Source organism: Lutjanus erythropterus, chromosome 5 (assembly GCF_056507025.1).
Source record: "Lutjanus erythropterus isolate fLutEry1 chromosome 5, fLutEry1.hap2, whole genome shotgun sequence".
NCBI lineage: Eukaryota > Metazoa > Chordata > Actinopteri > Lutjaniformes > Lutjanidae > Lutjanus > Lutjanus erythropterus.
The window spans coordinates 12,359,387-12,386,335 of NC_139321.1; the positions used below are offsets into that span (position 1 = coordinate 12,359,387).

General features: G+C 39.4%; 1 protein-coding gene across 4 annotated transcripts in view; it reads right to left on the minus strand.

Annotated features, from left to right (window-relative positions):
* Positions 1–26,949, minus strand: part of il1rapl2 (interleukin 1 receptor accessory protein-like 2) — a 490,288-nt gene that overhangs the window by 395,596 nt on the left and 67,743 nt on the right. The window contains exon 2 of one of the 4 annotated variants that reach the window (XM_084718821.1): positions 3,665–3,776. In XM_084718821.1, coding sequence (XP_084574947.1) covers positions 3,665–3,755 — 91 coding nt within the window. In that variant the 5' untranslated portion in view covers positions 3,756–3,776. Of the gene's footprint in view, positions 1–3,664; positions 3,873–26,949 lie in introns of those variants that run through there. The other 3 variants (XM_084718822.1, XM_084718820.1, XM_084718819.1) reach the window with 3 other exon arrangements.

Here is a 26,949-nt window from a genome sequence, read left to right on the forward strand (position 1 = left end):
TCACATAATTGCTCTGTGCGCACCTCTCCCACACACACACACACACACACACACAGAGAAGGAGAGCACACATCCGGAGAGCATACAATGAAGCACACTTAGGGAGTTTACACACACACACACACACACACATACACCCTTAAAACCTGGATATGTACGCAGCACCCACACACACATTGACTGTTAAATATGGCATGAAGCGGACCGTTCACGCATGCAGGTATGCCCGCAAGCGTACGCACACACATGAACCGCAAATACCAAATAAGAACTCCCACCAGCTCACCCACACAGTCAGCACGTTGAGTGTGAGAGAGACACAGACGCACAGAGAGAAAAAGGTGAGAGAAGAGAAAGTAAAAGATGAGACTGAGCAAGAAACCCTGAAACCCATCCTCGCTGAGCTTTACAAAAAGATGGATTTACTCTCACAAAATAACAAAAATTGTGCTGATTTTCACTCATGACTAAGACTAAAAAATGAATCACTTTTCTGTTTCATATCATCATAGCCTGGAAGTTTTACCACATTAATACTTCTGCGGAGGACTTTATGTGGGAGTTGGGGCGGCCTGGAAGACATTTTGGCAAGTTTCTTCTTAACTGTCCACATTAGTATATCCATGGCGGCTGCAGGGCTGCTGTTCTGTAGATGACCGTGACCTTTGACCTGCTTTTAGAGGAAGTCAAGAGAGGATGCAATTTCCCTACAAGCAGGAATATAATTATTTCTATGTTGCATAACATTTCCCTGATATGATCCTTATTTCCTTTTTTAGGAAATGTGCTTTTTTTGCTGTCTTGCCAAGAGTTAGATTAAAAGATTGATACTACTCTCATGTCTGCACAGTAACTGTGTAGACGAGCCAGCAACTAGTGGTGTAGATAAATCATCCAAGTCAGTTTCAGAGGTTTGCTGTAGTGGTGTGACACCGCTGAACTCAACAGACACAGAGAAGATCTGACACACTTTTACACAGTAAGGCAAAGCAGTGATTAGTCAGTATGTAAATACTGTAGTAGCGATCAAATGGTGAGGGAAGATATTGTAAGATCGCTGTTGTGTGGTGATGAGATGGAATGGAATCAGAAGTGGACACAGAAGGGCAGGAAGGGGGGCGTTTAAATGAAGACGAAGCTGACAGAATCAGAGGGGAAGAATAGCAAAGGGGGCGGGAAGCTGGAAGAACATGAAGTTGCCAAATGAGGAGAGAAATAAATAGAGGGATGGAAGTAGCTGGGAGAAGCTTCCAGAAGTCTGCACCATCTTAGCACAAACAGCCAGAGGTGATGAAATCCACCTACCAGCACCTCTAAAGCTGAGTAATTAATACATTATATGCCCTAACTATTCTCTGACAGACCGTTCCACATAATCCCACCCTACTGCGCTGTGATTGGCTGGTACTACTGTGTTGTGACTGGCTAATAGTCGTTATCTCGATGAATCCATGTGATTATCAGAAAGCCTTTGTGTCGTGAAAGAGTTTAAAGCCAAACCATTGTCTTTCCCTAAACTTAATCAAGTAATTTTGTTGCTTAAATATAACCAAAGTCAACTAAATTTGGTTTCACATGGGAGACAAACCCCAGTTTCCTGAATGAAACTCTTTTGTCTGACCAATTCATCCACCACAAACAGAGGCAGGCTAACAGTTTCCTCTGTTTCCAGTATTTGTGCTAAGCTAACCAGCTGCCGGCTGTATCTTCATATTCACCATGACACTCTTTTCATCTAACTCTCACCAGAAAGCGAAAAAATTTACTTTCCAAAATACCAAACTATTCCTTCAAGAGTTAAACAATTAGGACTAAGTTCAAATGTCACTAAATCCTGATCAACTGGGTCTTGCCCACTACAAACCAGTGAGACGAGCATGGAGAGAAACTGTTCTCAGAAATATTCATGTGGGATCCCATCACTCATATCAAAAAGCTGATTAAGAAAATAAGTTTTCAGGGCCCTAAAAAAAGCTCAACTGGAACTTAAGGAGTGTGTCAACTGCAGGAACTTTCCTCAGGGACTAGCAACCATTGGGGAACTCATTTCTTTTCCACCACAGGGACCAGGGTCTAAATTACCTAAGTTCCAGGGAGATTATTTTACCTCCAAAAAGTCCCTGCTTGGAGGGGTAGAACTTTCCAAAGAACTTTGGGGGTGGGGCTTGCTGCACTGAACATTTATGATTGGTCGAGTGCTTGCAGCATTTCATTTGAACCAAAATGTTACAGAAGAAAGCATACGACAAATTGACCGATTCTTTATATAGAAGCATCAGTGTTGTATAGCTGTGCATAAAAATGACATCTAAAAATAGCAGTCACTTTCTCATCCGTCAGCAGACTACTTTGCCTAATCTTTGTGGTTCTGCAGTGGAAATGCAGACAACAACTGCCTGAAGGAACCTTTTAGTCCCTTGAAAAGCAGCTCCTGGGACTGAAAGTTCTGGGTACTTTGACTGGAAACGAGGCCTTTGTTATTTTTACAGTAGCCCAGTAAAGCCCTGTAATGTAATTCTTAGATGCTGTGAGATGCTGTGTGTGTGATTACAAAGGATTTCTAAAGCATTGTTATGGCTGCCCTCAAATTCCCTTGATTAAACCGCCAGGACCTACACTCTCACTTACAAGCCAGCAAAATTGTGAGACAGGATTGCATTACAGGGGAATCAATTCTAACCGGATTGTTATAATTAGATGACCTGAGTTTGCTAAAAACTCTGTAAGTAATTTTCTGTGTTTTTATCACTTTCAGGACTTGGCAGGGGTGCATGACAATAAAATTACAAATGCTACTGGTGATATCTATAATTACAGAACCTCTAGTGGTAAAACTGCAGATCAGATACTCTGTGTCGTGAATATTTCAAACAGAAAGACGGCATGAAACTGAGGGACAATGTGTCTGTATGTAAACAAAGCTCACCTCTTTGTCACAACTCGCTATACAGTATCATACACAGCATTATTGAGAGCCTATGCCAAACATCAATAACCCAATCAAACCCTCTCTGTCAAGCTGATCAGCGAGACACAACAAATCAATCCGGAATAAAAGACCATCAGCAGATCTGTCATCAGCTGGCCGCTGATACACAAATGAGCAGAGCAGCAGCAACAATGACAGCAGCAGTCAGACCGGGCCAATCATTACACACACTCAGCAGAAAGAGGAGCAGCTATCTGAGCGCCCAGATAGAGTTTGGAGTGAAGTGTTATCTGAGAAAGGCAGAGGTGGTGATAGTGAAAGAGAATGGAAAGGCTGGAGCAAAGCAGAAGTACATATATCCATAGCATCAAGTTAAGAGATGTCAATGCATCAGAAAGGACCGGAGTGGAGAGGATTGTTGGGACAGAAGAGAGGGAGCACGTATTTGACAGCGTGAGAGCAAAAATAAGAGCGTAGGGGGAGTAGATGAGAAAAGACAAGAGGTAGCATTGTCTTTCTATTCCAGAGAAGACTGAAGAGTGTTTGCAAAGAGAAAGGATGACAGTGAAACAAAAAAAAAAACAACAAAAAACAAAGGGAATATCAGTAGAAGACAAAAACCTCAGTAAAGACAAAGCCCTGGAACTTTCAAGGAGAGAAAAGGCTCATTTTCAGCCAAATGACACCACTTGAAGTGCGCCTGTAGAAAACAAACACCAAGGCTGCTCATCCTACCTGAATTCCTTTTGGAGATGTACTTGACGCCGTCACAGGCCCCTGAGGCGAGGAGGAGGAGGAGGAGGAAGAGGAGGGTGAAAGTCTTCATCTCTCTGTTCTCCACTGGCACCTTCAGAAAACAGGACATGTGAGGAAAAGGTTTTAGAGATAACATAGCACGTGTCATTCTGACTCTGATTCTCATTCAAGCCTCACAAAAGCAAGCAAACAACATCCAGACTAGAGATGAAGCACTGAGAACATGTGATGTCACACAAATATTATCACAGTCATTGCAGTTAATGACCTTATATTGCATATTATCTTCATATTGTTAAAATGTGCTGAAAATGTTTAAGAAGTACTGATACACACCCTGAAACCATTTCAACAATTTCTAGATTGAAAACCTGGCATCATCATGTCCTTGGCGATGTCAATGTTTTCACAGATGCAAAACAAACCCACATTGCATGCTCTGCTTGTATCCTGGAGACTGTTGCTAACTTTGAGAAAGTCACTGTAACTACTGTCCAGCATCAACCAAAGTGTAATCAAAGAGGGTTATCACGATAATCAAAATTTGCCAATTATGCACGCTAAAATTTTAATAATTAATTAATTCGAATCGGTAGCAATTACTGTGGTTTACTGTGAAACCAATTATTCTTTCCTCCCTAAAACCGTAACTAGAAATACACAATTACAATGACAGCAAACATGAAACTGTGCTGAAATCAGTTTAAAGTTAATCTGTCCCTCCCATTTTTGCAACCATTCTCCCTTCCTGTTTCCTGTACTTGTATACTTATATGCAAGGCAACTTTACACTGCCAAAAAAAACAAATTTTTAAAGATGTTTAAAAGATATCTCTGAAAGACCTGTAAAAGTGACATACTCACTTTAAATTAGCTAATGTTAGCTAAACAACATCTAACTAGCTAGCTAATTTACATTAGTTGTTAGCCACCTAGTTGCATCTAACAGCTAATGTTAGCAAAATGCTGGCTAACTAGCTAGCTAATCTTATATTATAACAGAGTCTAGATAGGACATGGCAGCTCAGCCTTGCGTCCAGTTTCTCCCAGTGGCCACTCGTGGCATTGCAGTGAAAAATTACCCTCCAGCCCAAAAAGCATTTTCCCCATAATCCATCATTATAAAAGAGATGTCTGTAAAACTGTTGACAGGACATCTCAAACTGCAAACAAGGTCAATTATGACTCTTTCTATGATGACTTTTTAACCCAGAGAGCTTTTACATTTGTAAAATTTTCCTAAAATCTGCAGTATCATCACCATGGAAAGTCTATGAGCCATGCAGAAACAGCAGTAGAAACACTACTGCGCATCTTTAGTGGGCCGCATACTACTGAAGTGAATCTGAAAGACAGAAAACCTTTTTGGCAAATGTGACAGGCGAGCAAGGTTTTCTTTTCAACATAGATAAACCTAGCATATAGCATAAGTAGGCTACAGGAAACCAGAAAGGAAAAAGTTGACCGAGAAGCCAGTGGGTGCTAAGCTAAGCGTGCGACTGTTGAAGAACAGTCAAAAAGGGGTGGGACTTAGGGAAGCGTTAATTCTGTACCTCTAAAACGACTGCTGATGTTCTTGGGAAATTACAACTCTTTGTATTTGGTGAGGGGATGTGAACAGCAGTCTCCAGAGTGAACTCTTTGCCACATATGGGATTCCAGACAATAGGCAAGCTCAGAGATATCTGTGAGTAAGACCTGTCTTTATTGAGCTAGACATGTATTCCTATATTCAACTTTCTTGGTGTCTAGACAGTCCCCTTTAGGTTTAGACCACTCGCAGCATCTCAGTTTGTATCTGTCATCTGATCTGATTTTCTCTATGAAGGGCACAATGACTTTCAAAACAGAGGCCACTGCAACCTGTATCACACAGTATCTCGTCTTTCAACGACTAGACGTTTTTAAAAACTGCTATTTTTTTTTAACAAAAGGAAACGTCTCCTATGGCATCAAAACATGCACTGAGCACCACCTCCTCTGCAGGTGGTGAAATTAGGCTATATTTGTATTGTTGAGAGATGTCTGTCAGGTTACACCCCATCTCTCAGTCTCTGTCACCCACAATATCATTTTTTTTTCAATTATCACCCAACAGCACAGGGATCCTTGATGGTCTCCTGTGACATTTTGTATTGTGTCCCATTGTGTGTCGCCTGTGTTGATCTGCTGTTGCAGGGGGAGGGTTGGACAGGATTCAGACAGCCTCACCAGCGTGGATTAAATACTCAAGTTCAAATGCAGTTTTCAACCAGCAGCGGCACTTCAGAAGTCTGGCATCTTCATGATCACTTTCATAGACTATTTTCATTTTGTTTGGCTGAGAAAACATTATGGTGCATTATGGGGTGATTTACGACATTGTATGAATCCCATAGTGCACTGTTCTGCTAGGGCATTTTGTTTGTGTATGTGGTTTGGAACATAAACCCTGGGTCTTGGAAGCATTTACATTAAGCCCTAATGCTACTATTTATCTGGTGAATAGTCTCTTTTGCTTGGCTAAACAATAGGCTTCATGCTAATAGACTAATACACTAATAGTGAATACAGAAAGCAGCATCATGCTAAAATATAAACTACCAATTTAACAATGACAATAGCAAAAGCAAAGAAATAAGAACCAGCCCTGCAGTTTAATGGTAACTGTAATATTACACTGTTTGTTTCTTACACTAGCTGCCTAGCCAAAAACTGCTATTATACTGCGGTCAGGTCACAGTTTATTTATGCCTTGGTCAAACTACATAACTTTCAAAGTTGTTAGATCAATCCTTGGTTGGTAGCGTCCAGTAATGTTTTGCTTGCGTGACTATTAAACTGTTGACATTTCAAGTTTCATTAGATCTGGTCCGGTAAGTCAGGTTGCTAATATTTGTGAAGCAAACTCTGTAGCTAGCTTAGATTTAATTAGCTGTCGTAGTATTAGCCAGCTAACAGCAAAGTTAAGGTGTTATTTCAGACTTTTGCAAATTTTATTTAACACAACCAGTTTTCCAGTCTTTCATTAAACGTTTCTGTAAATAAGGTAGGGTAATGGTATCTTGGACTCAACTGAGGCCAGCAAAAATGTCTATCTAAATATTAATCTTAAATTCTACAGTGCAGCTAACCTGTGTTTACTTGTGCTATTATAGAGCAGACTGTTCTACCTCAAACGTGAAGAAACAGGAAGATTTTTAAAAGGCATCTGGGAATTGGAATCCTCAAAGTGTCAAGCAGACGGAGAAGTGAGGTATGTGTCGGTGTGTTAATCCAAGTAGCAGCATAACAGCTAGATATTTACCTTTCTCTCCCTCCAACAGCCTGTTTTATTTTTTAATATTTTATCAAAGACACTGTTTGTTGTGTCTTTGTCTTACAGGCATTCGTCATCAGTGATCAAGGACACAAACCAAATGCAGTCAGTTCTGTTGACTTGTCTCGATGGTATTTTAATTCAGTGTCTGAGGTTATGCTCATGAGTCTATCATCAATGATTTTATTAGAGACAGTTTCTTTCAAATGCCTCGACAGTTATTAATACAAATGTTCATCTGTGCAAATGACTGCAGCTATATTTCATTAAAATGTGTATTTTCTTGTGTGTTCTACTTTTTTGTTTGTGATTATTTATATAAATCATTGCAAATGTAGATTTCATTATTGGAATTTAAAAGGGAACATGCATGCTGCCATATACTGTAAAATTACAGGAAACCCACAGTTATCCTACTGTTATATACTGTGATAATTTTACTATAAAATGCCGGCGTCTGCTACCGGTGTTACTTTACAGTGAAATTCTTTCCAGTGTTATTTGAGACTTAGACTTGAAACAGATGACTTGAAAGGACTTGACTTTTCTTGATACTGAGAAGTTACATTTTGTTTTTCAAACATACTTGAGTGATTGAGTCCAATGTACGAAGCAGCTATAATGAACAAGGCTTGTCCAAGAAATAATATAATTTGGATTTAAGGATTATGTTGTTGATTACAATAGAGGAGATCATCAAAATAAAAGTCATGATGATCATCAGAATTTAGCATGACTTGTAGCAGGGAAGTGGACTGCACTTGCTTGATTCTCACCAAAGTAACCTGGGACTTTGTAAGATTTGCAAATGTGTGACTTACTCTCCTCTCTGGTGAACGCCACCTGGAAGCGGAGTGAAAGAATCAGCAGGTGCTTTAATTTGGAAACTACCTGTTCGCACACGCTAAGATGACCTAATCAGACAATGAATACTGGAAAGATCACACTTTTTTTCCCACGACATGGAACAATACTGAGACGAATATTTATTCAATGATTTCAATTTTCTCTGTCTGTCTTTTTTTTTTTTTTTGATGTGCTTTAAAATGGATGTCAAAATGTGTGTTTGTATCTCTCAGTCCTTACAAGTCTTAAATGAAAAGAAAACAGGGTAACCCCAAACCTTGTTGTGTGGGCTGCAAGAAGTGAAAAACAAAACGCTTTATTAGAACTATGGCAGCGAGAACAGCGGAAAAAACATTAATATTGATCTGAAACACGGGATTGGTGGAGTTTTCAAAAAAAATCTATTTTTTCAACTGATTAAAATCAAAATACAGAAACTAAATTAGATTTGACCACAGGCCATGAATACAAAGGCTGCAGAAGCTTTGGGACACACACACGCTCTCTCTCTCTCTCAGTCTTTGAGGCAGCCATGTGAAATCACATTGATAGAATACAATCAGATTTTCTCATGCTTTCTGTGTACAAACTGCACCCACACACAGGCACAGAGTAAACCACGGAGAGATCGAAAAGGAAGATTAGCCATGCCGGCAGTCATTTCATTGTATTTTTCATACATATGACAATAAAGGGAACTCAAACTTCAGCTTGAGTGCTGATTGAAATCGCATTTGATTCACATGAACTGATGAGAGCTGATGATAGAACCTGGCATGGTGTTGATATGTGAGCCACAGTTATTTGCCTTTGAAGATGGGCAACACAATGATGGGACGGGGATCTAAAACTGGGACCAAATTGATGTGGAGAACAAAGCCGAAAGAACAATAATATGATGAAGAATACTGCGATGTTGCCACCACCGGAGGAGATGACTCATCTCTTCTGTTTTTCAAGGCATCCTGCCTGTCATCACTTGTAATTTAAGTGCAGTATTTCTACATTTTTAGCATCCGATTTAGGATTCAAACGCACAACACGCTCTTCACCATAAAGGATATCTACCAGAAAATACACTGTGACACTTGTATGATCATTTAAAATAACAAGAATTGATCACTATAATATTTATAATACAGTCCCAGAAACTCCCTACTTTAAAAGGTCCATCCAAACCAAAGACTATAACTACAGTTTAACTATAAAAACCTTCAACATCCATTAGAGTTAGATTGATTTTAGATATTTAGGTTTTATACTTATATTTATAGTCTTTCGTGTGGATGGGGCTTTAGTCCTAAGTTAAGATTTTTTCAAAATTTGGTATTGCAGAAGCAAATCTTATCTTATCTCAGGTAGGAAATCCTAAAAAACTCAATACAATATCGCTTATCAACTTCTATGTCTGCTACCTAGCAACCAACGCTGCTTTTCTCATTTCGTTGAGCCGAACAACTTTGTAACTGTTTTTTTTTTTTTAAATCATTGAAACACAGTTCAACACACATTGAAACGCCCTTGCATACAGCTATTTACTTACACAAAAGTATGTTGAATGATTGTAAGCTACACAAGTGTGATTTTTTGACACAGTTCGGGTCCTAACCCTCATCACCATGGTTACCAAACAGCCGGGCACAGGTAAGTCGCTGTAAACCATGACAGTGCACCATGCAAGGACCCTGAAAGCAGCTAAATGTACTGTAATTCAGCCATCATTACTGTTATTAGTTTCGTTTGTGTTCTTCCTACCGCGGCGTGTCAAAATGTCTTCCATTAAAAAGGCCAATGGACCTTTATCAGCTAATATTCTGACAACAGAAGCACAGGTGCAACTACTAAAATTAACGATGGCTCCGTTTCAGGTTTCCCAGTAAGCAAACATTAATAATTCCAGGACTAACAACTAATCTGATTAGTTACACCTGTGTTTGACACGTCTGCTGTAATAAACGTAATATTTTCCACATAAGAGTTGATTTAAGTATTAAGAAAATACAGTATGTGCTTAGCTCCTGTTAAAGAACTGTAATGGTAGGTCAAAGTAAATAATTGTAATTTTAATAATTCAACAGCCAGATATAGGGGCTAATGAACATTTTCTTTCTATGCAAATGCGATGATGTGTTCCCACTGTATTATGCAAGAAACAAGTCTGTTGACACTGTTAAAACAGAACTGCATTTTTAAAAATGCCATATTTAATATAATGCTTTGTGGTGATTTTATAACAGCTAAAAGGTTTTTTCTTTTGCTTCACACCCACTCTCAGCTTATTACAAAAGTATAAAACAGGTAGTTTAAGGCCCAACAAAAAATATGTTGTGTGTTTTTTTTTTCTCTGCTAGAGCAAACACATCTGCTCTGTCAAGCACATGTCCTGTGAGAAAGAAACCAGAAAGGAGACATTTTTGTTTTTGATGATTTAGTTTTGTGGTGGTGCCCCCTACCTTTGCAATGCTTTGTCAGAATGCCATTAATTCTCGGTCTACATAGATGGAGAGCTTGTTATAAAGCCAGTCAAAATGCCTGCATGAAGCAGCAGCAACAACGTTCTGTCAAAAGCAGAGCAGACAGTCACATTAGCAGCCAGACAGAAGCCCACAGACTTTTGAACAACAGTGACATCAGCTTCCCTGCTAAAGTCTCCTTCTTATTTAACTCACAAACATTAACACACGTCTTGTCCTGCACCTTAGCTTGTTGAATGATGATCAAATAAGCACTTATGGAGAAAAGTTAACTGGAAACTGAGTTTGCAGGCTAGAGATAGATAGTTAATTAGCATGTTAGCTGTGAAACATTAAAGAGAATGTAAAGTACCTGCAAATTTCAATTTGGTATGTTTACATGCTGGCATGGTCCTTAGTCCTCAGTGGCCATGGATTGTAAGCTACAACACAAATTTGATAACTTGCCCCACATTTCACATTTCCCTAAAGACTTTTTGTTTCTCACATTTAATGAAAAAAACTATCAACAATACTTTCCAGATTAACAACATAATTATTGTTTTACTGCAAATAAAGAAAACTAACTTGTTCCAGCCATGCTATTCATTCTTACTGGTTGCATGGTTTATGAGACACTAAGATTTCTTGAATTCTTCTGTCTTTCTGCAGTTTGTTCACATAATGGATGTATAAAATCTGAGGCTAGCTTAATGAAATGCCTACTATGTTGCTTTTAGTACCAGTTTTGGGACAATAAAAGTGTAAAGATAAAAAAAAAGATGAATAATAAAAAATACAAATTAATCAAAATATCCTTTATATAAGATAAAGCTGGTCAGGGCCATACTAATTTCAGTTTTCAGGATTGGCTGCAGAGTGAGAGTCATATTTCTTGCTTTTACAAGACAGTCAGAACATGAGACTTGCCAATAAAACACATTACCCGTCCATCATGTTTCCACATTTGCTGTAAACACTGAGCACCAGGAACCAATAATCTCTACTAGTTTTCACTGTTGAATTTACTTGTATGTCAGTAATTTTCTGACTTCTTGTAACACAGTTGACGTTTAATTGTTATTGTCCACTAACATGGAAAGACGTCAAAAGTAGGCAATATTCTGAGAATAGTTTTGGGATAACAGAACAGACATATTAGAGAACTCTTGAGGATATAACAAAATAAGAGATAAACATTCTGTTTCTTTCTGAAAAGCACGTATTTTGGAGTATTTTTTGTGTTCACTAAAGCCAAGAACTATAAACGACTATGATGCATAGCTATCATAGAGAAAAATAGACATAGACTTTCTGGACATATTAAAGGCAACCCACACATGAAGAAGATAAATGTTTTTTCACATGCAGAAACATCCCATAACCTGAAACGACTGAATGAGTTGTGAGGAGAAAGTCTAGTCAGCTCACCTCACCACAGTGAAAGTTTGTTGGGTGAAACATGTACAATAATTTAGCCACTAACGGCTGTTTGTGGCAACCAGTCAGATCATACAGAGCTGTGGTCACTGTGTGATGGTTCCTGAAACTTTTTATCATGGTACATTTAGGACTTCTTATGAAGTCTTAAGATGACATTAAAGATATTAAATGAAAGAAGTGTAATCTCTGTTTGCATCAAGGTGAGAATAGTTACATGGTGGCTATTTGGCTATTTATTCCCAGCCCCATGATTTAGCTTAAGAGCACTCAAGTCTCTTTACGGAGGAGGTTGTCGGGCGTTGAGTCTCTAGTAAAACTAGAAGTCAGAGTTGACTTTTAACTTTTAGTTAAGTTCGTTAGGTTTAGGAAACAAAACCATTTGCATATAGCACATATCAAATAACCTGCCATGCCTCGCTGTGTGCACATAAGTATAAATAGCCACGTTGCCTATTTCACCCCTGTTGCAAATATCATTGTTGGTTTCTGACACCAAGGTGCTATAGTTTCTGCCTTGAAGAAATAAGCAGTGGTAATGAGCTGTCTTCTTAGACTTTTATTTTGGCTAAAAGCAAAAAAGCTCTAACTTTTTTGGCTCTGCGCACACTGTTAAAGGCACATGGGACCACCCAGGCTTAGCAGGACCTGCAGATCCATGCTTTCTTTGTTTTTGTTTCCTGACCTCACAGGCTACAGACGGTCTTGAGTTCTCAGAGGAGGAAAACGGGTGATGTCAGGTTATGTTATACTACTGCAGAAGAAGCTAAATTGAGCTGTTGTCTCCCAGTAAAGACAGTGAAGCAGGCACTTTCTGACAAACAACACTGAGGAAAATCAAAGTGTGAGTCAGTCATATGTGGGCTGTGCTTATCGGGTTCTTTTGGAAAAGTCAAAACACAAGGAAAAGGAGAAATACCAATGGAGTTTAGCATCAAGACCTTACATTTTACAGACATAAACACCTAGAAATAGTTACGAGTTACTTCGGCAAACCTTGAGAGGAAATGTATACTTTCCATTGCCTCCTCCACAACAAGGTCAGGGTCAGCTAAAGATCAGACGCCATGGAGCTGGTAGAGATTCAGACTATTGCTAAAGGATGCTTTAGCTGAAAGGATGTTTACTGAGATATATCCACACATCATCTGGGTCACCAGACCCAATATAACAGTCTAATTTGAAAATTAAGTCAATATTTAAATTAGGTTTCTTGTAGGGATGCCGGTACCAGCATCGGGCATCGGTGCATTACTGTCCTCACGTACTTGTATTCATAAAACTATGTCCACACCAGATACCACGTCACGAAAAGTAGCTGCTCAATACAAGTAAACATCTAAAGAACCACCATGATGCAGAGTTCAAGGCATTTGGTGATGCTCAACCTCTTTTTTTGGATGCGCTGTCATCACTAGCGAGAGACTCGCTGTCCTCAACATCATCCACTAATGACCGCAGCAACTTTGAAAACTATCTGTAAACTTCCATGTGAGGGTCAACTAAACTGTTGCACACATGGCACTACACTCATACCTGTCCCCCCCTTAACAATGACAGGTAGGAACTAATTAGCTCTTAGACAGGAGGGACATGAAGAAGACACTTACATACTACACATTTCAAAGTATTAAAATACTGGGTAAAATGCTATAAATGATAATGAAATAATTATCATATATAACACCATTTATAATAGTAAACTTAATTCTGCAAGTCCATAATAATGTTGTGAAATTATACTGAAATATACACAGTAAACTGCACAGCTTAATAAGAACCACAAAAGCAGGAAAGTAACTTACTACAAATAACCTAAAAATGTAATGTGTACAGTAACTATGGTTACACTTGTAGCACAAAACAGCAACAGTGATTTATTACATTTAGAAAGTGACCATCCAGTGAAAATAAAACATATTTTAAAAGTTATTGTAAGAATTTTAATGGCATTATTAAGTACTTGTATCGGAACTTGGTATCGGCAAGTACCCAGATGTAAGTACTTGTACTCTGAAAAAAAGCGGTATCGGTACATCCCTAGTTTCTAGGGAAAGCAGCGTAACTTTAATTTCAGAAGGATCTGTATGTGACTGTAGCTTTGTTTTGTTTCAAAAACTTTCCTAAAGGAACATTTAATTGAAGACTAAATTCAAAAAATGGGGCCTATGACATATTAACCAAACACAGCACAAAAGAGCTTAAGACTTTTAGTGCATGCACACATGCATGGAAGCACGCACACACACGGCCTGTAGCATTAAAGAGAAAGAAGAGGGTATGAGGGTTTTTTTGATCCACTTTCTGAACCTTTTAGTCTGAAACACAGAGGCCTAATGCAACTGCTAAAGGCTGTGTATCTTGTGTGCGTGTGTGTGTGTGTGTGTATTCATGATAGTTTGGCTCAAAAGCTCGGGTTTGGGTACATGGGTTTGTCATAGCCTACATGCTTCAACCAGAAACATATACTGACACCATTACGGATGCTGTCAAGCTATGATGTTGAAATAGATATGACATTTTAGTGATAAAAGGCAATAGTTTCTACATGGCATGTAAAATCATGAAATTGATAGAGAATAAAAATAAAGTTTTACATATAACACCAGCAATCACAGTCAAAACTTGTTACACAAATCACATTATCGCCAAACTCATCGGTTACTTCACATCCTCTAATACTTTTCTGTCATAAGAATAAATCTAATCTCTGTGTTGCTACCCAAGCATGATTTTCCTGGTCTATTCATTTGATAACATTAATTGCATTTTTAATTATCATATTGTAGGATAACACTAGAGATTATCTGAATCACTCTGCATTACAAAAATTAAGCTCCTTTATATTTATATCTTTAACGGGTGAGGACGCTGACTCTTTCTGGACCTGATCAGCAATTAAACCGTTCTGCACTGGCTGTGCCATTGTTTTTCTACGGGGAAAACTGCAACTGACCGCTGCACTCAAAAGTTCAAATAATTTCAACTATGACCTCTGTTGCCGCTGACCTTTCAAAGCACAACCAATGGGATAACAGCTGCATGCGACAACGTGGCCAGAAGCGACACATGCAAGCAAGCAGGCAGAGGGAGAAAGTGATGAAAGAAAAGTGATTCAGAGATTCTCAGAACACAGCATTAAAAACATACCACAAAAAAAAAACATGTCTCAGTGTCAGCAATCAGATGGGACTGCAAATTTGTGAATCACATAATTTACAAAGTAAGCTAAATCTAATGCTAAAGTTAGTTTAACAGTGACAGTTAATTGATCTATTAGTCTATACAATCCACTGGAAAAAAAATAGACATAATAGATATGATACTATGTTATCAATATGTTTGCAATATAAACACATGTGCTGGTGGTAGTAAATACTTGTCGTGGGTGTATAATAACCAGTCTCGGCATTGAAAATATAATATAAAAAATGTCATAATCAACCAGACGCGCTAGTCTGCTTCCAAGTATATCAGTAATTTCTACTGTGACTACCAGTTGGAACCCATGAAAGGAAGGCAAACAGTCAGCTATTAACTTCTGTAATTAAAAGACCAAGCCAAAATCACTTTGGCCCATCCAAAATTGAAATTCTGGCGCTTTGCCTCTTTTGGAATGGTTTTGTCACACAGACCTGGCAGCCCTGAGCAGGGAGCAACAAAACTAATGATACACCAGGATCATCGGCGCAAGTTCATCTCAGGTGACTCTGAGACGTTCGTATACAGTAGTTTAACCACGTAAGGATGCGTAGAATTCCTAACTCTCTGAGAAAGACAAACAAAGAAACAGACAAAGCAGGAGCTGTAATGACTTTATCATGCATAATTTCATAACTCACCGCCGCACTTCAGCTCGAGGATACTACAAGTCCTTTATTTCTCTCTCTCTCTCTCTCACTCTCACACACACTTACTTTTCCTTCTCTCTCACACACACACACTCACATTAAGCTCTCCTTCCTTCACACAGGCTCTCTCATAGTGGCTGCAGTCTTCCTCTAACACTCTTATTCTCACATAGGCCCCCTCATCACCAAACACTGAGCTCTCTTTATCTTGTCCTCTCTGTCGCCCCCTCTGCACTGCCTCGCATCCATCACACGCGCGCACACACACACACACACACACACACACACACACACACACACACAGCGAGGTCAGTCTCCCCCCTGTCTCTCCTCTTTTCCACACATGAACACTGACACACTTGCTAAGACAGCAGCGGCAGCTTGTTTGATGTCTGATCCACCATGAATGCAAGCATTTTGACTGCAAGCATGTAGTGTGTGTGCATGTGTGCATGAGTGTGTGTGTGTGTGTGTGTGTGTGTGTGTAGAGGTGGAGGGATAAAAGCAGCATGAAAGTATCTAAACAAAACCCAGATGACGTACAGAATAATTATACCAGAAATAAAAGAGGAAAAAGAAACAAAGAAAGAAACTGGGTGTCTGCTTTGGGTGTAAACGCATCTGAGGGGTTTTAACACACACACATATTCAGAAAGAGAGAGAGAGCAGGACAGAACAAACACTATTAGAGCATTACAATCCCCCATATCTTTCATCCTCTCTGTTGCTTTGCTTTTCTGCCTGTCTGTCTCTGATAATGATATCCCCACACCAGAGCACAGGGAGATCTAAGCAGGGTCAGGGTGTGTATAATGCAAAGTGTCACACATTACATGCACTCAGAAAGGTTGGGTCAGGCAGAAAAAGTGTACTTTATATGGATTTGAGTGTGTGTCTATGTGGCGGGGGTCTTCAGTCAATCAAATCCACTCATTCTGACGTCCCAAGGACATAATCGTATTGAACTGGGGTCCACTGGGGCCCATATCCTGTCTCTGTTCAATGGTCTGTGATGTGAAAACTGTGAAGCAAGAAGGGCATAATTATGAAGAAGCAGCTTTCTTTGGTATTTTCTTGTGATATTTCCACCAAAAAATACTATTAAAGGGATAGTCTGGGGTATTTGATGTGGTGTTGTATGAAATATGAGGTACTCTGTGTACCCATATACCTACAGTAGATGCCAGTCAGCATGGCCATAGTTTGGAGAAGCAGAGAGGTGTACCAGCAGGGAAGCTATGTAAGAAATATATCAGTTTAAGTATACCCTATATTTAGAATATTTAGCCCACTTTACTTCACACAAACCATCATTATACGAGCTGAATGTCACTCTCTCCTAACTAACCAAACACTGTTGGTGAAATCAGTAATTTTACCTTGAAGAGCACATTAGTTGCTGGTCTACCACGGCCCTGATCTGTTAGTTTGTTTGTGTTATTGTGTGATTTTGGTGAATCTAAACTATCATTTTAAAACACTGAAGTGACACAACAACACAAACAAACTAATTGATTGTGGCAGAAGTAGACCAGCAGCTCCCATGTCCTGTGAGGTAAAATGACCTATTTTGTCTATGGACTTTGGTTGGTTTGGAGACTGTGATATTTTGGTTTGTATGATGCTGGAACATGATGCTTTGAATTATTGAAAACCGCAGTTATACAAGCCAAACATCACTCTCTCCAAACTAACCAAACACCACAGGTGAAAACAGTAATTTTACCTCACAGAACGGAGGAGTTGCTGATCTTCTGCTGCCTTGTTCACTTTGCTTGTTTGCGTTATTGTGTGACTTTGGTGAATTCAAACTATTCATTTAAAATGCAGAAGTCACAAGGCAGTGGTAGATCAACAACTCCTGTGATCTGCAAAGTAAAGTTACTTATTTCACCTGTGGAATTTGGTTTGTTCGAAGAGAGTGCTATTTGGCTTGTATGAAGGCAGTTTCCCATCAGAAAAGACTGTCTGACGGCAAAATAAAGCAGTGAAAATATTCCAAGTCGTTGCTATACAAACCAAATATTGCTCCATGGGTGAAACAGTCATTTTACCTTGCAGAAAGCAGGAGTTGCTGGTCTACCAGTGCTTTAATGTGTTAGTTTGTTTACATTATTGGGCAACATCAGCATTTTGAAAAAATAGTTTGGATTCACTGAAGTCATCCAACTAACAGATCAAGGCAGCAGCAGACTACCATGTTGTTCTCGGCTTCTTTAACAACGGTTTCAAATCCAAACTATCCCTTAAATACTGCATATTCTGTCCGTGTCTTTTATGAAAAGTTAAAAGTTCAAATGATAATTCTAAATAATATGAATATTTTAATAACTGGTTCAAGTCTGAGTCCAACACTTGGTCAGACATGTGTGAACACATACACACTCAAAAGACACCCATCCCCCCCTCCCACAGACACGCATACACACAGATAGCAAGCTATTCTTGTCCCAAATAGACCAGTGTTAAGCCATTAGGCCGCTTCAGCCACACATCCAATATTAAAGACAGCCTCCAGCCCTATTCTGTCACACTATCTGTCTCTCCCAAACTGCATGAGTCATCCTGTTTTGGTTACAGAGGCAGTCTGTGTTTTACATGGAAACATAAGCCGCCTCGTCATCATTATGAAAGATTTGATATCCGTCCTTCTAATCTCTGCAAGAAGAGGTGGAATTGGTTTGATGCACTCTGGTTATCCAGTTTAAATGGATGTATATTACACCAATAACGTTTACCACTTTTTAATGTTGCATCTAAATTAGAATATTTAAGGATACAGAACGTTTCTAAAATAATCACACAAAACACAGTAGAACATCCACTGCATTTCAATTCTGTGTCTGACGTCCTCTGCTGGAGTGGTGGACTCGGTGGTTACAGGGGTCCTCCTCTAACTGGACAAGCTGGATTCAGTTCTCTGTGTCAAGTGTCCATCCCAATAAAGTGTCCTTGAGCAAAACAGTGGATTCTCTCACACACACCAGCTTCAGGGTTGTAGTTGAGATGTTGAGCACAACCCAGAGTCAGATTGAAACTTTGCGGTGGCCCCAAAAAAATCAGTGAAAACAGCAGCAGCACAAAGGAACAAAAGCAGCTGAATAAAATGTAAGTGATGACAGAGCAAGAAATACACAGTTCACTACAAGTGACTAGTTTCAAACTATGAAATACTATTTGCAAGTATTGCATTTCTGCAGATCCTAGGCGTAACGACAAGGAGCAGCTCTTGAACGGATTTTTTTTTCTCTGTGACTAACAGATAAATGAAAACTTGGTTAAGACTCTTCTCACCAATGGTTTACTACTATTTACAACTATTAAGGAGTAGCTATGGTGCATAATTTTTAATTTAAAAACAGATAATAATAACTTTCATGATGCACTATTAACTGGAGTGCACCATAGCCCTGTAAAACCTGAAAAATAACACAGTCATCTTTTTCAACAAGCCTGCAAAGTGTTTGTTATCTGCCGTATGCCCTCAAAGACATCTGCTTCAATCATTCGACATTTGGGAGGATCCACCCTGCTCTTAAGTTTGTCGTTACCTCAGAAAACGGAGGCTAGCATGATTATTTCTGTTGGACTCATTCATGTAATTTAAAAAACTGCTGAGTCATCAGAGGCACTCATACATACACACAGTGTTGAGTTTGCCCTGCGTCACACAGAGGGGTGCTGCTAACACTAGATTTGGGGACTTGTAAGACCCCTTGAGCAATTATAAAGAGCCTACAGTGAAAACTCCAGCAACTTTTTGGGCAGACCCTAACTTTTGGCTCTTGAAAGGTAGTGGCCAGCATTCCTGGTGCTCTCATGTGGCTGTGGACTGGTAGCAGAAACATAAACAGTGCAGCCTGTGTGGCTGTGGGCCCTTGCAAGTGATTCGGCTTGCAACCTCGGGTATGAGCCTGGCTTCAAAAATCTCACATTAAATTATGGATAAATCCTGCATATGCCCTCAAAATGGCAACTGTATCTCTGTTTTTTCTTTTTTTTTTTACAGGAGATAGTCAGGAGCATTCTGCAACAAAATTCCATATACTATAAATAAACAATAAAACTAACTATAAAAACTACTTACATAAATCAATAATTTCTCATATACATAAATGTTATGATGATTGCTGTATAATATGTGTTGCTGTTGCCCATTCTCAGGTCTTTACTCGGTCACGTCACAGCTTTGTCCTTCAGAGCGCTATCCATGGTTCTGAAAGCTTTCTCTTTGTCTTTTCTATTTTCTAATACAATGAGTGACTCATTTGACTGCACAAGGGCCCGTCACAATCGTGTGCACTGGGTCCTTACACCACTGCTGTGGACTGACTGTGTTCAGTGACTCCGTCATCACGTTCAGTCAAACGGTCAGCAGCCAGACAGAGGCGTAAATTATCTGTGAGTGAGCAAACCTAACCACTCATCACCGATCGACCGTTTTTTTTGGGCTGGGATCCTCTTTTGTTTTTGTTCAAGATGTTTTAGTTTGACCATTTTTGAGTTTGTTTGTTTTACAGTTTACAAGAGTGAGTTTATTTAAGTGTCTTGATATGTTCACAACACTTCAGTTCCATATTTCTAACAAAAATATTTTGAATTTTGAGGTAGATACAGATGCATACTGATGTGATAACAGCAACTTGAAAAAATAATCATAGCTAATAATTAAGCTAGTTAAAATCAGTTCATTTTAGCTTGATTTAACTTGTTTTTATTTGCTGAAATCTTGTTTATATGTCAATATATGATAGATACGCAAATTAATATGATGTAATTTAACAAAATCAAGCAACTTTTGAAGCAGATTGTATCCATGTTCGATTAAAAATTAAAAACACTGACGCACTGAACACTTTCAGTCATAAAAAAAACTGTCAGAACTAACACCAACACTTTGTCATTTGTTCTATGATACCAAGCGTCAGTCTAAAATGTCTTCATAAACATCATTAAAGGTTTTTGAGGCTGTTCAATGTTTAGTAAAGTGAACATTTTGGATCTCGACTGAACTGAAGTCATTTGCAACGTTTACATGCACATCAAATACATATGCATGTGATTATAGCATAGTTAAAGATCATTACAGCAAACTGCAATTATGTTAATGTAGTGAAAACCTTAATTGAATTAAGTATAACTGCATATGCTTACTGTAATTAAGGGTATGATGCATATAATCACCACCAGTTTTGAGATGTTCTATGAACCTATGATCCTGCATCCTCGCTCTCAAATTACATCCTGTTTCCATCTCCTGATGTTATGTGAAGACAGAAATGAAAAACAGTCTGTGTTGAGTTAGCCCAAGCCCAAGACTCTGACCACCATCTGTCACTCACAAATGCTTACAGTATATATTTTAGCTGATAAAGTCTCCACATCCAACCAAATGCAGCAGGACGAGGCGTGAAAGGTATGACCGTTCCATCTGCAGCCCCTAATTTCAGAGATGTGTGTCTCATCAAACCCTGCGCAATTATGCACGCCTCTTCTAATGTGAGTACCTTGATTAAATCTTGCACGACCAGCACCAGGCTCTCACAGAAATAAGCACATGCAACATCTGCGCCCATGTGCACAGCAAACTGTTGTAGCTCAGCAGGCGTCTCAAAACTTGGAACAGGACAAACTCATCAGAATAAGCGATACAGGAGTGTGGACGATGGTTTCCTGAGCACAGGACAGACACACAGCTTCAATCCACCAAGACCCCACTCAATCACTCACATGTCCTCTCGTAATAAAAGTCCTATAATTATAAAATGATGATCTAAAGGCTTTTAATTGAATTATGATTTGTGACAGCTCTGCTTTGTTGGTCCTCTGTTTGTTCCTGAGGCGGGCGGAGTGGCAGAGGTATGTCTGGAGAATGAGGCACACCTGATTCAACTCTTCAGATTGTGCCTTTAAATCTATACAGAGGGCTGGAAGTGTAGGTATTACACCCTCACCTCACCCAAGCACCCACTACACCACTGATGATACCGATTTATATCTTTCGCTTTATTTTTGCTTATAGTTAAATACTGGTTAAATAAATTCATTTTTACTTTAACCAGAATGACCTGTGTTGTCTCATTTGCTTTGTCTGAACTTTGAGCTGCTTCATGACAGATTACATAATGAAAACCTAAATAACCAGTTCCAAGTAAAGTGTTTTTAAATACAAGACAGACTTGAGATTTGTGACTAGTGAACAATCTCTATTATTTTATGGTGCATTAATGTTCAGAAAATAATTAAATGAATGTTGTTTTGTTGTTTGTTATAATGCGTAAACCTATGGATTTAATGCATGTGGCCACACATGACCGTAAGCTGTAGAAACAACACATGACGAGCGCCGCTGCTGTGCCATTTGTCACAATATTTGTCTCTAATCACTGGATAGATGAGTCACTTTGTTTGAAAGTTTATGTGAAGGTTAATGTTAGTGCATATGGCTGGTTAACAAACATGCTTAGCTCAGCATTAGATATCTAAAGTTAGCCTGCTTGTGTGATTAGATTGGATAAAATAATAATTCATCCTCTGTGGCTCTGCCAGAGCTTCTTGGTCTTCTCCTGTTCTTTCATTAGCTTTTTATCTGCGTGAGGTCTCTGTTTTTCTATGACTCACTTTGTTCTGAGTGTTTTTTATAATGATATCAGGTGATTCAGTTGTGTACTCTCCCTCCTGCCTGTCAGCACTGAGCTTTAAACATCGCGATTAAACCAGACAACCCAAGTTTCAGGACACAGAAACAGGCATTTGGGGCACAGAATGGGATTGAAAGAGCCACCATGCTTCCTGTTATAAGAAGGTGTAACTTCAAACTTCAAGCTATCGTTTTAAGGTCAAAAAGGTACATAATTTTGATTTAAAATGTTTTTAAAAAAAAACTGTGGCCAGAAAGAAGACACACCTGGTCAGCAATAATGTTTGAGGACTTCCAGGCTGCACACTGAAGCACAACTGTTAGTGCTAGTTGAGCCTAATGTGAGCCAAGAAAACATTTCCCACATCATTACCCAACTAGCCGTCTGGACTTTTGACAGCAGGAAGTTTGGAACCGTTTATGCAATTTACTCCAATTTCTGACCCCATCATCATGTTGCTACAGAAGTATGGTTTGTCAGCTCAGACGACATCTCTCGAGTCTACTGTCCAGCTTCACTGTCTTCTTACTAACAGGCAGGACCAGAGGCCCCTATAGTCTTGTTTCGCTGGATCCCATTCACGTCAAGGTCTGACAGCTGTATATATTTAAGCTGCCCTTTTGCTTGTCTCTGTCGGGATGTTTTATTTGCATATTTGTTAACTTGAATGAGCTTTGCCAATCTCTCTGACATCCCTCATCAACATGGCATGTGGCACCCTCAGGACCGCAACTGTTGATCTCACCAATGTCTGGAAGTTTCAGACATTATAACGCAAGAATGGCAGCTATTTCTGAGATGTTCAAAACTGGCATGTCTGACACGAGTGATCACATCTAAAATCTCTTAAATCGCAGTCTATGGTGAATGAAACTCTTGACAGCGGAGAAAAAGAGTGTGAGGAGGGAACGATGTATGGTTGTTTGAGGGAAAACACACGTCCGAGCTGATTTTCCTGAGTGAGGTTGACTGTATCATATAGCTGGATCTGCAGGCAGATTTCAAGGTCAGATGTTTAGCTGTTTGGTAAATTAATGAATAGATTTATAAGGAGTAGAATGAGGTCCGTGGTCAATTGATCTGTGTTGAAGAGATCTGTATTCCCATTTGGATTGTTGAGAGGTAAACCTTGAATTGAAATTGCTTACATTTTCCACATTGTCTCTCCCATGTGTGCTTCCTGTGTCTCCCACACACCCTGACCTTGTATGAGGCCATACCTGTCCAACAGATGCTGTCAATGATTTTTGCTTCACGTGCAGTTTGGTGTCCCTGCAGATACATATCCCTTTTGTGCATCCAGTCTGCCCTGTGCTTGCGTCAGCAATCAGCTTTTCTGACTTTCCTGGCCTTGTTTTGGACCGTTTACTCTTCAATAAATAATTCTGTTCATCCGGTTGTGCTTTACTAGTGTTCTAAAATTAATTTGGTAAGAAAATATAAAAAGTAGGGCTGTAGTCAACCAAAGAAAATCATAGTCGACTGAGATGACTTACTCTTTAACCAAGTGATTAAAAATAAATAGAGAAAATATTAGCTCTACTTTGGTGCGCTCTACCTGTTAGCCTGAATGGCTGCTAATCAAAGTTATACTAAGCAAATTAATTCCTGCAGTTAGTTGGCTTCAAATGAGGCTTAATGTTCACACAGTTTCTCTTGACACTCCCTCAGTATTACAACATTAGTCCAACATCACCACAACAACATGCTAATGAGAAGCTCAGCTGGCTAACATGCATAATAAAGTAAAACAACTAAATCTGACAAAACTTACAGCATTCAGATTTGAAGTCAGGTCATGGACAGCCTGTATTGATCCGTCATCTAATGTTCAGTAAACGGCCAACTCAAGAATAAAATACATCAGGTTTGCATATGTCCCTCACACTCCTGCACTCTTCCTCTCCTGACAGTAACACCAACAGCAACTGTCCCACCAGGAAGAGAAGAAGAAAGAAGAAGAAGTAAGGATAATGATGAGGAGAAAAAATGTTGAGTAGAGACCAACATCGCTCAACCGATATATCATTTGTCAGCTTTATAGGCAGCAGTGTATGTATATTTGATCTTGCTCTATTTGTGTGTTGATGTTTTTTTTTTAAATTTGTAGTTATTTATAATTTAAAATTCAGGAGAAGCTTGACTGTTTCAGTGCCCTGATATCATTTCGGACATCAACATTTATTGTCAAACTGTGTTAAATTCGGCCAATAAACTGATAATGATTTTTTTTCACTCCTTATTATCCGTGGCAGCATCAGCCCCAGAAACTCAGTACCAGTGGGGCCCTAATCATGAGTAATGCGTGTTTTATCTTCTCAGCCAGCGATCAAAGTCTTTGATGAATATGTTCCATTTATAACAGTTAATTTTTTAATGTTGAACTGCTACTGCAACTTTTTTTAAAATTAAAATTAGCGAATCATTTGTGTGAGTATCGTGAGATCAACTTGATGAATCAATTGAAACTGACTGTTGCCTAGAATTTATGTAAACATGAGGCTCAGCGCGCTTCTCATGGATATTAATACTGGGCTGGTGGTACCAGAGGAGGCAGCTGCCTTCCAGTCAACACACAGGGAACAAGAGTCTCCTGTGGCCACCCTGTTTTTGTGGAAAAGGGACACTAAATAATAAATTAGTATAAATATTTACAAATTATTTGCACTGGGGAAGCAGACGAGTGGTGTTATTACACTCAAAGGAATATGACATTTTTAGAAAAGCAAAAAATGGTAAAAACAAGGCTGCTACAGTGCCTGCTTCAGCTCTTTTCTAGACACTGTAGAGATACAAGGTTGCTAGACACTGACAAACAGATATGCATGCATGCACACACACACACACACAGACATACACAGCACGGGGCGTGTGCTAATGAATGCAGTACCACCTGTTCAGAGAATGATCTAATTGCTCTCAGCAGATCCCCATTTCCTCACTATTACAGCGTTTAACAGCACCATTTAACAGGTATGAAAGGTTGCTGCAGAGAGCTATCCTCTCCCTCACACCTCCAACGATTTAACATTTAACTGCATCTCCCGGTATGTCACAGAGCACTGGTCGCTTTTTCATGTAGGGGAGGAAGCAGAGGGATAAGAAATGTAGAAAAGGAGAGAGGAGGTGAAAGCAAAAAAGGAGGATTTAGAAAAGATGAAGAAATTAGGTTAGGCTGGAGAGGGGAAAAAGCCATTTGTTCGGCAGTGGCTCCGTCGAATCGATTACACTCCATTCTCATGTGGCTGCCAAGTTAGTTCTACACACACACACACACACACACACACACACACACACACACACACACACACACACACACACACACACACGTACACTAAAAACATGCATACCCATGCACCAGCCCATGGCCCAGCATACACAGGAAAAGCAGCTGTAACAAGACGACTCATAAGGACTGATGCTACCCTGAAGTATAAATGTACAAAAACTCATACATAGATAAGTATAAATGAGCAATCACAAAAATATATTGAAACATAGAAATTAATGTAAAAGGTCTTTCTTCATTGTGCTTGAAGATTTTGAAGACTTTAGTTCAGTTAGACAAAAGAAAATAAAAATCTATGGTTACATTTAGGCAAATCAAAGTACTTGTTTTGGGAAAGATTGCTAAATTAAAATTTGAAACAGGAAGCAAACTTTTCAACAGTTTCTTTTAAGGTGGTCATGGTGTCAGATTAGGCGATCGGGGCTGTGTGTTTGACTTGAGTGGAGGAACTTTGTGGCCGTTGGCTTGCGGTTTTGCCCTTTGTTAATGATTTCTTGTGATCATCGTTCACTCACTGATATTTTCCGTGACATTTTGGATGCTGAGAAGAGCACGTCTGCAGTCCCGCAGACAACAAGACACACCACACATGTAGGAGGCATGTACGCACGTGTAGCTCCTGTGATTCTGCAGATGGACTTAGTTGGACACACGGCATGCCGGACGCTGTATGATACAGTGTGTGAGCATCATTAACTGCATGACGGTCAATAATGCTCACATTCATGCTCATTACTTGCAAACGGGTACATTCAGTTGACCACTCACCAAAAACATGAGCACATTCGTTAAATGTGAACACACTCTTTTAGTGCATTCATGCACAACACTGATCACAGAGTCATAAGTTATTGCAGTGACTTGGCCGGGAGACAATGGTGGACTACACAGTGGACCCTAACCAATCATAGCTTGCCATGTTTTACGACTTACATGATGCAGCCTGTGTACTGTAGGTGATCAGGAGGAAGTGTGATGGACTGAGTTTCACGGTTCCATGTGACAGCACCAAAAACAAATGTGTTTGCACAAAAATATGGTTTTATGAATTAAAGTCGACTTGGAACCCTTCATGAGCTCTATCACCATTTATCAACCGGTCAGAAGAAAGAGGGTGTGGGTGTGTGTGTGTGTGTATGTGTGTGTGTGTGTGTGTGTGTGTGTGTGTGTGTGTGCAGCATACAAACAATGTGTAGAGAGTGACATCCAACCCACCCTTCAATTTTCTCCACAACTGTTCATCTGATCAACTTTGCATCTGGCAGGTGCATTGCTGAGGACCCAAGTGCATCATCGAATTTAGTTCAGTTTGGCCAGATAGTTGCGCTTTAACAAACAACTTTACATTTTGGCCTCTAACTTTTTATCTGGAAGTCATTGAAACATTTTTTTTTCCAGGATTCTGTAGTTCCAGAAAATGTATTATTATAAGCCATGCTCATTTGA